An 11,581-nucleotide genomic window follows, 5' to 3' on the forward strand; every position below is an offset into this window, starting at 1 on the left:
TTTAAATATGACATTTATCAAAGACACAGGACTGAAAAAGAATGACGAGTGACCAGCTGGGGTCAAAGGTCACAGGGAATTAAAGAGGATTAGGATTGTCTCTTGGGTAAAGGTTAGCCATTAGCTCTGTTAGCCTGTTATTGCTCGATTTGGCCCCTGGTCAGATTTGGCACCATTTTAATTTATAATTTAACTGTTATAAACGTGTCAGTGGTCACATGTGTGTCTCATCTCAAACATGTGGTTTGTCCGGTTACTATAGCAACTTCAGCGCCAAAGTATCTGGGCATGCTCAGTTTAAAAAATGGGACAAATCGGGCAATGACATAGTCTTTATTTTTGTTAGCCTTTAGCCCGGTTAGGTTTTATCTCTGTTAGCCTTTAGCTTTGTCTCTTGGGTGCGACGCGGCGCAGCCTTCTGCAGATGGCGCTGCGCAGCTCGTGGCTCACCAGGCCGTAAATGAGCGGGTTGACGGTGGGAGGGACGATGATGAAGAGGATGCTGAAGAGTTTCTTGATGTTCGGGGCAAGTGCAGGAAAACGGTACGAGATGACGATGATGACGATTGCCACGTTGTACAGCACGTAGACCACCAGGTGGGAGGAGCAGGTCTGGAGGGCCTTAGACCGGGTCTGAACCGGGTCCGGACCGCCGCGACCCAAGACCGCCATCAGGATCCGAATGTATGAGAATGTTGTAACCAGGAACACACTCGTGCTGACCGCGTATGTCATCACCAGGCCTGAGGGGAGGAGTCACAGAAGAGGACATCAGTGTATAGTATAGTAGTAGTGATAGTAATAGTGGTAGTAGTATTTGTAGTACTTACCATAGTAGTTATTTACAGGCGAGGGCTCACAGGACAGCTGCAGTATTCCTCGGTTACTGCAGTACACGTGTTGGATCAGAGTCCCACAAAACTTGGTCCCAATGTGAAATCCGAACAGAATCCCGATCAAGACCACGGCCAAGAACCAGGACCAGAAACAGAGCCAGAAAACCCGGAGCGGAGTCATGACGGAGTGGTACCGGAGCGGCTCACACACAGCCACGTACCTGAGAACAGACCAGGACCAGGACTGAGACCGGGACTGAGACCGGGACTGAGATCAGGTCTGAGACCAGGACTGAGATCAGGGCTGAGACCAGGACTGAGACCAGGACTGAGACCAGGACTGAGACCAGGACTGAGACCAGGGCTGAGCCTAAGACCAAACTTTTAAAAAAGTCTGTTCTGGAGCTGATAAAAACGTGAATAGTCTTCGAGATCGGCGTGACTTTAAAAAGTCTTTACTTTCGATAAAAGACATAGCTGATAAAAACTTGATCTGACGGCACTTAACTTAAAACTGTTATAAAAAATTACTCAGAGATTCATTTTTGAAACATGTAAACACAGAGTCCTGATTTGCTGTGGGTCTGAAGTGACTCCTAAGGACTCTGAAGGACTTTGAAGTGACTCCTAAGGACTCTGAAGGACTCTGAAGGACTCTGAAGTGACTCCTAAGGACTATGAAGGACTTTGAAGGACTCTGAAGGACTTTGAAGGACTCTGAAGGACTCTGAAGTACTCTGAAGGACTCTGAAGGACTTTGAAGGACTCTGAAGGACTCTGAAGGACTCTGAAGGACTCTGAAGGACTCTGAAGGACTTTGAAGGACTTCAACCGTGAGGTTCCAGAATGTGATGATGTCTTACTCCCGGATGAGGGAGAGACACTTTTCTCTATTGCTCCTTTGCAGTTGATGTCATCAACATTCCCTGGGGATGTGATGCTAACTGGAGGTACCGCTCTGTCTAAGGCTTTATTGGCTTTCATCTGAATTTTGTTTTAACACAATCTGACAATAAAGAACTGATTTATCTGAACTACAACAGCAGAAACAATCTGTGCTGTTAAAAGAGTCCCTTTCAAATAACATTACTGGCACAAGCTAGCTAGCATTACCATTAGCCAACAATTTTTGAGTTAGTCACTCTCACCTGAACACTCAGGTTGATCACAGGCTCCTCAAAATGTGCTCTTTCAATCACTTGGATTTTTCTTTAGTTTTTAGACGATTTTAAAACTTTTTTGACAGTGTTTGCTAATGTGTGCATTGTGTCACCATGACAACTGCTACACATTCCACAATAGACATACATGTAGTGTGATGTCACTGCAAAGTATCAATATAATACTATTATTTACCTGTCGTAGTAGTACATGTAGGTGTATATAGTCTCACCTGTCGTAGGCCATGGCGGCGAGCACGGTCAGCATGGCGACTCCGTACGTGTGCACAGCAATGGCCTGCAGCAGCGCGTGGGCGTGGCTGATGGACCGGTAGCTGATTGGCCCGCCCGCATACAGGAGGAGCATGAGGAGGCGGGGACAGATGGCCGACGCCCCCAACAGGTCGACCAGCGCCAGGTTCACCATCAGCACGAACATCGGCCGCCATAACCGCCGCTCTGTCGCCACGGCGACCAGCACCAGCCCGTTACCCGCCAACACCAACAGGAAGATACACAGCAGCAACAGGAAGAGGAGGGGCCCGTAACCAGGGGCAACCCGGAAACCCTCCAACACAAACACCACCGGGTCCAGAACCACGGACGAGTTAGACATCTGCACCTGAAACAAGACCAGAGACCGGACTGAGACCAGAGACCAGGACTAAGACCAGAGACCAGGACTAAGACCAGAGACCAGGACTGAGACAAGAGACCAGGACTGAGACAAGAGACCGGGACTGAGACCAGAGACCAGGACTAAGACCAGAGACCAGGACTGAGACCAGAGACCGGGACTAAGACCAGAGACCAGGACTGAGACCAGAGACCGGGACTGAGACCAGAGACCGGGACTGAGACCAGAGACCAGGACTAAGACCAGAGACCAGGACTGAGACCAGAGACCGGGACTGAGACAAGAGACCAGGACTAAGACCAGAGACCAGGACTGAGACCAGAGACCGGGACTGAGACCAGAGACCCGGACTGAGACAAGAGACCAGGACTGAGACCAGAGACCAGGACTAAGACCAGAGACCGGGACTGAGACCAGAGACCGGGACTGAGACCAGAGACCGGGACTGAGACCAGAGACCGGGACTGAGACCAGAGACCGGGACTGAGACCAGAGACCGGGACTGAGACCAGAGACCGGGACTGAGACCAGAGACCGGGACTGAGACCAGAGACCAGGACAAAGACCAGAGACCAGGACTAAGATCAGAGACCAGGACTGAGACCATAGACCGGGACTAAGACCAGAGACTGGGACTGGGACCAGAGACCGGGACTGAGACCTGAGACCGGGACTGAGACCAGAGACCGGGACTAAGACCAGAGACCAAGACTAGAGACCAGGACTAAGACCGAGACTAAGACCAGAGACCAGGACCAAGACAAGAGACTGGGACTAAGACCAGAGACCAGACCTAAGACGGGGACTAAGATCGAGACTAAGACCAGAGACCTGGACGAAAACCAGAGACAAGGACTAAGACCAGAGACCGGGACTAAGATCAGGGGTGAGACTGAGACAGAGAGCGGGACTAAAATCGGGACTAGGACAAGGACTGAGGCCAGGAATACTATAAGGACAAAGACTGGAACTAAGACCAGACCACATACCAGGTCTGAACCAGGTCTGAACCAGGTCTGAACCAGGTCTGAACCAGGTCTGAACCAGGTCTGAACCAGGTCTGAACCAGGTCTGAACCAGGTCTATAAAAATAGGACCAAACCAGACTTCAGTGTTTGAACGGTTCTTTAATGTGAGTCTGACCCAGGGCATCTCCAGAGTTAACCAGCTGACTCCATAACACGACTGTTTTAAGTCCAAAAAACATTTAAAACACAGGATTCAGTGAAATGTTTTAATAACTATAACATGTATAAAGTTTGAGAGACAGATTTAGAAATGGAACAGAAACTATTGTCTCTCGTCTGTAACAACAAGAGAAAAGTGATGGGACTTTTGCTCCTTTATGGGATCTGAGTCTTTTCGAACGGTTCGTTTCTGTTATAATGACGTTAAATATGTTTTTTTGAGCTCAAACTTCTCCCTGTTCTGATTCTGTTCTGATTCTTGTGTTGGTTCAGCTTGAATCAGTATAAATGCAGACAAATTAGAAATAAAACGGTATGGTTCTTTTAAAAAAATGTTCCAACATGTTAAGGTCCATTCAAAACTTTAACAGCCACATCAAATAAATAACATCTGCAGCTTTTTACCATTTCTCTAAATTGCATGTCAAAAATCAAAGGTAAACTGTCAAACCCAGACTCAGACTTATCCTGCATTTGTGTCCAGTAGATCAGACGACTGTAACGTCCTGATCACTGGACTCTCCAAACGAGCCACAGAACAGAACATCCAGAACATCCAGAACATCCAGAACATCCAGAACATCCAGAACATCCAGAACACTGCTGCTCGGGTCAAGACTAGAACCAGGAAGTACTTCACACATGTGTCCTGTGGCTCAGGTCTGTGGCTCCTGTGGCTCAGTAGTCTCTCCATGGAGCAGCACCAAAGAACATCTCCCACATGAGGAGGACTAAACCAGGACTAAACCAGGACTAAACCAGGACTAAACCAGGACTAAACATGGGGAATCATAGTTTCAGTTTTCTGCAGCTAAAACCTGAAACAGTCTTCTTGAAGATGTGAGACAGGCCTCTACACTGATGGCTCCAAACAGTTCTGTTAAAAGTTCTGTTAAAAGTTTTACTCTGCACTTTTCTCTTTTAATGTTAATTTTCTGATGATTATTTGTGATTATCTATGTTTTGATTTGTTGTCATGTGATGTTAATGTCTTTCTTATTCTGTAAAACATTTTGAACTACCTTGTGGACCACTTGTGCTGTACAAATAAACTTGGCTGAGAGGAGGACAAGAGAGGGATCTGCCTCAGCTCATCATGTTTCATTTTCTATGTTCTGGTGTCGGTTCTAAAGCAGCTGCTCGTCTCATAAACTCTAGAACGTCACATTCTCAGGCAGAAACATCATAAAGTTCAGACTTTCATTTGACAAAAAGCACAAAAAGACTGTTTTTAGTCCTGGTTTAGTCCTGGTTTAGTCCCGGTTTAGTCCTGGTCCAGTCCTGGTCCAGTATCTTACCTGGGTCAGAGTGAGTCCTCTCTGTGTCTCAGACGGTTCTGTTAAAAACAATTTTGTGAATATGTAAATGAGGAACATGAATATTAAACAAGCTCATGTGGGATAACGTCACCCAGGACTAAACCAGAACTAAACCAGGACTAAACCAGAACTAAACCAGGTCTAAACCAGGACTAAACCAGGACTAAACCAGAACTAAACCAGGACTAAACCAGGACTAAACCAGAACTAAACCAGGACTAAACCAGAACTAAACCAGGACTAAACCAGGACTAAACCAGGACTAAACCAGGACTAAACCAGAACTAAACCAGGACTAAACCAGGACTAAACCAGGTCTAAACCAGGACTAAACCAGAACTAAACCAGGACTAAACCAGGACTAAACCAGGACTAAACCAGGACTAAACCAGGACTAAACCAAAACTAACCCAGGACTAAACCAGGACTAAACCAGGACTAAACCAGAACTAAACCAGGACTAAACCAGGACCAAACCTGGACTAAACCAGGACTAAACCAGAACTAAACCAGGTCTAAACCAGGACTAAACCAGGACCAAACCTGGACTAAACCAGGTCTAAACCAGAACTAAACCAGGACTAAACCAGGACTAGACCAGGTGTGTTCTGGAGTGTTCTGTTGGTGACAGAGGGATTCACAAATATTCTGTACATTTTTGTTGTTTCCTTCACAAACTGACTCTGAACTGAAGTAAAACTCTGACACATATTTATCACAGGTTCTATTCCCAAACTCAGTCTCATTATAAAAATATGAAAACCTCTCTGTTTTTTTTATTCCACAGAGAAGGAAAAGTGAATATTAAAGTGTGCTCTGGACAGATTTGACAGGGCTTTGGTGAAGGAGGACCTGATTGAGAACAGTCTGAGGATTACGTCACAGCAGTGCAGGTAATTCCAATGCTGTGTCTTGTATGTGCACAGTGGGGCAAAAAAGTATTGAACCACCAACTGTGCAAGTTCTCCCCCTTAAAAAGATGAGAGAGGCCTGGAATTTTCATCATCGGTACATCAGGGGTATTTTTGATGAATTAATTGGTAAATTCCTTGGTACAATAAGTATTTGTTCATCTACAAACAAGCGAGATTTGTGTCTCTCACAGACCTGTAACTTCTTCTTTAAGAGGCTCCTCTGTCCTCCACTCGTTCCCTGTATTAATGGCCCCTGTTTGAACTTGTTATCAGTATAAAAGACACATGTCCACAACCTCAAACAGTCAGACTCCAAACTCCACTATGGACAAGACCAAAGAGCAAAGGAACCACAAACAAAACTGTAGACACCAGGCCCCGAACACTCAGTCTGCAACAGGTAAGAAGGAAATCAACTGTGGGAGCAACTATTAGAAAATGAAAAACATACAATCCAGCCCGACCGCCACGCGGGGCTGTGGGGCATCTAAAGACCTGAGGTACTCGGGATCTTGATCGATCTTGTCCATCCGTGGGGCTTTGCCACCGAGGAGCTTGCCAACCACCTCAGTAACTTCAGCCAGTGTGATGGACGAGTCCGCCTCTGGGTCCCCAGTCTCTGCTTCCTCCTCGGAAGATGTTACGGTGGGATTGAGGAGATCCTCAAAGTGTTCTTTCCACCATCCGCAGCTCTCCGCCTGCATTGTAAACAGTGTTGGTGAAGCACTGCTACCTCCTCCTGAGGCGTCGGACAGTTTGCCAGAATCTCTTTGAGGCCGTCCAATAGTCCTCCTCCATGGCCTCTCCGAACTTCTCCCAACCCCAAGTTTTTGCCTCTGAGAATGTTCGAGCCGTGGCACACTTGTCTTGCCGGTACTCATCAGGTGCCTCAGGAGTTCCACAAGCCAGCAAGGTTCAACAGGACTCCTTCTTCAGCCTGACGGCATCCCTTACTCCCAGTGTCCACCATTGGGTTTGGGGGTTGCCGCCGTGACAAGCACCGCAGACCTTACGACCACAGCTATTAGCAGCCGCATCGACAATAGAGGCGGAGAACATGGCCCACTCGGAGTCCATGTCCCCAACCTCCCCCAGGATCTGGATCCAGTGGATCCACCAGGTGGTGATTGGTTAACAGCCCCTCTTTTCACCCGAGTGTCTAAGACACATGCACTGATGGACACACTTGTGCTCGAACATGGTGTTCATTATGGACAAACTGTGACTAGCACAAAAGTCCAAAAACACCACTCGGGTTCAGATCAGGGAGGCCATTCTTTCTAATCACATCCCTCCAGGTGTCACTGTCTATACCCCTCCCTAGGACTCCAAGAAGGCCGGGTACTCTGCATTGCTGTTCGGCCCGTAGGCCGACAAAAGACACTTGTCCCTGACCTGAAGGTGCAGGGACGCGACCCTCTAGTTCACCGGGGTGAACTCCAACACATGACGGCTGAGCTGTGGGGCAATGAGCCCACACCAGCTCGCCGCCGCTCCCCGCGGGCAACAACAGAGAAATGGAGAGTCCAGCCCCTATCAAGGAGTTGAGTTTCAGAACCCAAGCTATGCATGGAGGTGATGCCGAATATATCTAGTCAGTAACACTCAACCACCTGCACAAGATCAGGTTCCTTTTCCCCCAGCGAGGTGACATTCCATGTCCCCAGAGCCAGTCTTCCTGTCTGCAGATCCGGTTGTCGAGGCCCCCGCCTTCGAGTGCCGCCCAGATCTCTCTGCCCTAGCCCCTTATGGATCCTCCTGGTGGGTCCACAGGAGGACGGCCCCACATTGCTCCTTCTGTGTTTGCATTGACTGCGATAAGTCAGACCTGTTCCCGGTGCATGTTGGACTCCACCAGGGCTGCCCTCTGTCACCAGTTCTGTTCATTGTATAATGGACAGAATTTCTAGGCACTACCAGAGGCTGGAGGGCGTCTGGGGTGGGAATCAGCTCCTCCAAATCTGAGTCCATGGTTCTCGAAAAACGTGGCTTGCCCTCTAGTGTGGGTGATGAGTCCTTGCCTTAAGTGGAGGAGTTCAAGTATCTTGGGGACTTGTTCAAGATTGAGGGAGGAATTGAGCGTGAGATTGACAGGCGGATTGGTGCAGCGTTTACAGTAATGCAGAAAGAAAATGCATGGATGGAAGACACACAAGACCACTGATAATCTCCCTCGATCTGGGGCTCTAGGCAAGATCTCACCCCATAGGGTCAAAATGATCACAAGAACTGTCAGCAAAAATCCCAGAGAATGACCTAGAATCCTAAAGAATGACCTGCAGAGAGCTGGGACCAAAGTAACAAAGGCTACCATCAGTAACTGTCATGATCCCTGCTGATCCTGCCCCTTTATGCACCTCCCCACTCCCTCCTGTTTCCGATCCTGAGATTTTTGGCTCCTCCCGTGCACACCTGGGGCTAATCATCAATCAACCACACCTGGGAAGAAGCCAGGACCTGACACTCAGCGCCAGGTCATCCGTGTGTCTTTGTGGTACTTGTTTTTGCGCTCGTTTGGATTTTACTTAGTAGATATTCTATCCTGCTCTGCCCTCCTGTTTCCAACCCTGTCCTGTCCGACCTACTGTGAATCATGTGGGTGGAAACATCATGCTTTGGGGCGGTTTTTCTGCAAAGGGACCAGGACGACTGATCCGTACAAAGGACAGAATGAATGGAGCCATGTATCGTGAGATTTTTAGAGAAAACCTCCTTCCATCAGCAAAGGCATTGAAGATGAAACGTGGCTGGGTCTTTCAGCGTGACAATGATCCCAAACACACCTCCCAGGGAACGAGTGGCTTCGTGAGAAGCATTTCAAGGTCCTGGAGGGGCCTAGCCAGTCTCCAGATCTCAACTCCATAGAAAATCTTTGGAGGGAGTTGAAAGTCCATGTTGCCCCAAAACATCAGTGCTCTAGAGGAGATCTGCAGGAGGAATGGGCCAAACTACAGCAACAGTGAAAACCTCTGGAGACAGAAAACATTTGACCTGTCATTGCCAACAAAGGTTATATAAAAAAGTATTGAGATGAACTTTTGTTATTGATCAAATACTTATTTTTCACCACAATTTGCAAATAAATTCTTATAAAATCAGACAATGTGATTTTCTGGATTTCTTTTTTTCTCATTCTGTCTCATAGTTGAAGTGAAACTATGATGAAAATTACAGACCTCTCTCATCTTTTTAAGGGGGAGAACTTGCACAATTAGTGGCTGAATAAATACTTTCTTGCCCCACTGTATATATTTATATATTTATATGTTTTAGTTTTAGTTTTTCATCATCTGGACAAAAAAATTAGGACAGGTCAAGGTTATAATCTTTATTTAAATATGACATTTATCAAAGACACAGGACTGAAAAAGAATGACGAGTGACCAGCTGGGGTCAAAGGTCACAGGGAATTAAAGAGGATTAGGATTGTCTCTTGGGTAAAGGTTAGCCATTAGCTCTGTTAGCCTGTTATTGCTCGATTTGGCCCCTGGTCAGATTGGGCACCATTTTAATTTATAATTTTGTTTAATTGTTATAAACGTGTCAGTGGTCACATGTGTGTCTCATCTCAAACATGTGGTTTGTCCGGTTACTATAGCAACTTCAGCGCCAAAGTATCTGGGCATGCTCAGTTTAAAAAATGGGACAAATCGGGCAATGACATAGTCTTTATTTTTGTTAGCCTTTAGCCCGGTTAGCTTTTATCTCTTAGCCTTTAGCTCATATCGCTTTTATCTCTGTTAGCTTTTAGCTGTGTCTTTACAGTGTGACGCGGCGCAGCCTTCTGCAGATGGCGCTGCGCAGCTCGTGGCTCACCAGGCCGTAAATGAGCGGGTTGACGGTGGGAGGGACGATGATGAAGAGGATGCTGAAGAGTTTCTTGATGTTCGGGGCAAGTGCAGGAAAACGGTACGAGATGATGATGATGAAAGCTGCCACGTTGTACAGCACGTAGACCACCAGGTGGGAGGAGCAGGTCTGGAGGGCCTTAGACCGGGTCTGAACCGGGTCCGGACCGCCGCGACCCAAGACCGCCATCAGGATCCGAATGTATGAGAATGCTGTGACCAGGAACACACTCGTGCTGACCGCGTATGTCATCACCAGGCCTGAGGGGAGGAGTCACAGAAGAGGGCATCAGTGTATAGTATAGTAATAGTGATAGTAATAGTAGTAGTGGTAGTAGTATTTGTAGTACTTACCATAGTAGTTATTTACAGGCGAGGGCTCACAGGACAGCTGCAGTATTCCTCGGTTACTGCAGTACACGTGTTGGATCAGAGTCCCACAAAACTTGGTCCCAATGTGAAATCCGAACAGAATCCCGATCAAGACCACGGCCAAGAACCAGGACCAGAAACAGAGCCAGAAAACCCGGAGCGGAGTCATGACGGAGTGGTACCGGAGCGGCTCACACACAGCCACGTACCTGAGAACAGACCAGGACCAGGACTGAGACCGGGACTGAGACCAGGACTGAGACCAGGGCTGAGCCTAAGACCAAACTTAAACAAAGTCTGGTCTGGAGTTGATAAAAACGTGAATAGTCTTCAAGGTCGGCGTGACTTTAAAAAGGCTTTACTTTTGATAAATAAATGCTGAAGTTAGTTAGTTAGTTTAATTTAGTCTTTATTTAAGTGACTCTGAAGTGACTGAAGTGACTCCAGTCCTGAGGTCTGTTCTTACACTGAAGGTTCTAGAATGTGATGATCCTCCAGACGGGGAAAGACACTATTCCCTATTGACACACTGCAGTCGATGTCATGATGATTCCCTGGGGGTGTGACGCTCCTGGAGGCTCTACTCTATTATTTACCTGTCGTAGTAGTACGTGTAGGTGTATATAGTCTCACCTGTCGTAGGCCATGGCGGCGAGCACAGTCTGCACGGCGACCCCGTACGTGTGCACGGCAATGGCCTGCAGCAGCGCGTGGCCGTGGCTGATGGACCGGTAGCTGATTGGCCCGCCCGCGTACAGGAAATGCATGAGGAGGCGGGGACAGACGGCCAACGCCCCCAACAGGTCGACCAGCGCCAGGTTCACCATCAGCACGAACATCGGCCGCCGCAACTGCCGCTCTGTCGCCACGGCGACCAGCACCACCCCGTTACCCGCCAACACCAACAGGAAGTTACACAGCAGCAACAGGAAGAGGAGGGGCCCGTAACCAGGGGCAACCCGGAAACCCTCCAACACAAACACCACCGGGTCCAGAACCACGGACGAGTTAGACATCTGCACCTGAAACAAGACCAGAGACCAGGACTGAGACAAGAGACCAGGACTAAGACCAGAGACCAGGACTGAGACCAGAGACCGGGACTGAGACCAGAGACCAGGACTAAGACCAGAGACCAGGACTAAGACCAGAGACCAGGACTGAGACCAGAGACCGGACTGAGACCAGAGACCGGGACTGAGACCAGAGACCGGGACTGAGACCAGACACCAGGTCTGAGACCAGAGACCGGGACTGAGACCAGAGACCGGGACTGAGACAAGAGACCGGGACTGAGACAAGAGACCA

General features: G+C 48.1%; 2 protein-coding genes across 2 annotated transcripts; both read right to left on the reverse strand.

The window, feature by feature from the left end:
* Positions 1 to 381: 381 nt before the first annotated feature.
* LOC117381556 (olfactory receptor 2A25-like) lies at positions 382 to 8,024 on the reverse strand. The gene is made up of 4 exons (XM_033978538.1): positions 7,971 to 8,024; positions 2,230 to 2,618; positions 831 to 1,057; positions 382 to 743 (listed from the first exon to the last, which is right to left on the reverse strand). Exons 1-4 carry the CDS (start codon positions 8,022 to 8,024, stop codon positions 382 to 384), a joined length of 1,032 nt encoding a protein of 343 aa, XP_033834429.1.
* A 1,788-nt stretch (positions 8,025 to 9,812) lies between these two features.
* Positions 9,813 to 11,289, reverse strand: LOC117381557 (olfactory receptor 2A25-like). The gene is made up of 3 exons (XM_033978539.1): positions 10,907 to 11,289; positions 10,256 to 10,482; positions 9,813 to 10,162 (listed from the first exon to the last, which is right to left on the reverse strand). Exons 1-3 carry the CDS (start codon positions 11,287 to 11,289, stop codon positions 9,813 to 9,815), a joined length of 960 nt encoding a protein of 319 aa, XP_033834430.1.
* Between the last annotated feature and the right edge of the window lie 292 nt (positions 11,290 to 11,581).

Source organism: Periophthalmus magnuspinnatus, chromosome 14 (assembly GCF_009829125.3).
Source record: "Periophthalmus magnuspinnatus isolate fPerMag1 chromosome 14, fPerMag1.2.pri, whole genome shotgun sequence".
Lineage (NCBI taxonomy): Eukaryota > Metazoa > Chordata > Actinopteri > Gobiiformes > Gobiidae > Periophthalmus > Periophthalmus magnuspinnatus.

Coding starts and splice junctions, on each gene's coding strand:
- LOC117381556 (XM_033978538.1), bottom strand. CDS start 8,024: ATGGACTCAGATTTGGAGGAGCTGATTCCCACCCCAGACGCCCTCCAG. Junction 1,058..2,229: donor GCCGCCATGGCCTACGACAG/GTGAGACTATAT, acceptor GTCTGTTCTCAG/GTACGTGGCTGTGTGTGAGC. Junction 744..830: donor GCCTGTAAATAACTACTATG/GTAAGTACTACA, acceptor TCCTCCCCTCAG/GCCTGGTGATGACATACGCG.
- LOC117381557 (XM_033978539.1), bottom strand. CDS start 11,289: ATGTCTAACTCGTCCGTGGTTCTGGACCCGGTGGTGTTTGTGTTGGAG. Junction 10,483..10,906: donor GCCGCCATGGCCTACGACAG/GTGAGACTATAT, acceptor GTCTGTTCTCAG/GTACGTGGCTGTGTGTGAGC. Junction 10,163..10,255: donor GCCTGTAAATAACTACTATG/GTAAGTACTACA, acceptor TCCTCCCCTCAG/GCCTGGTGATGACATACGCG.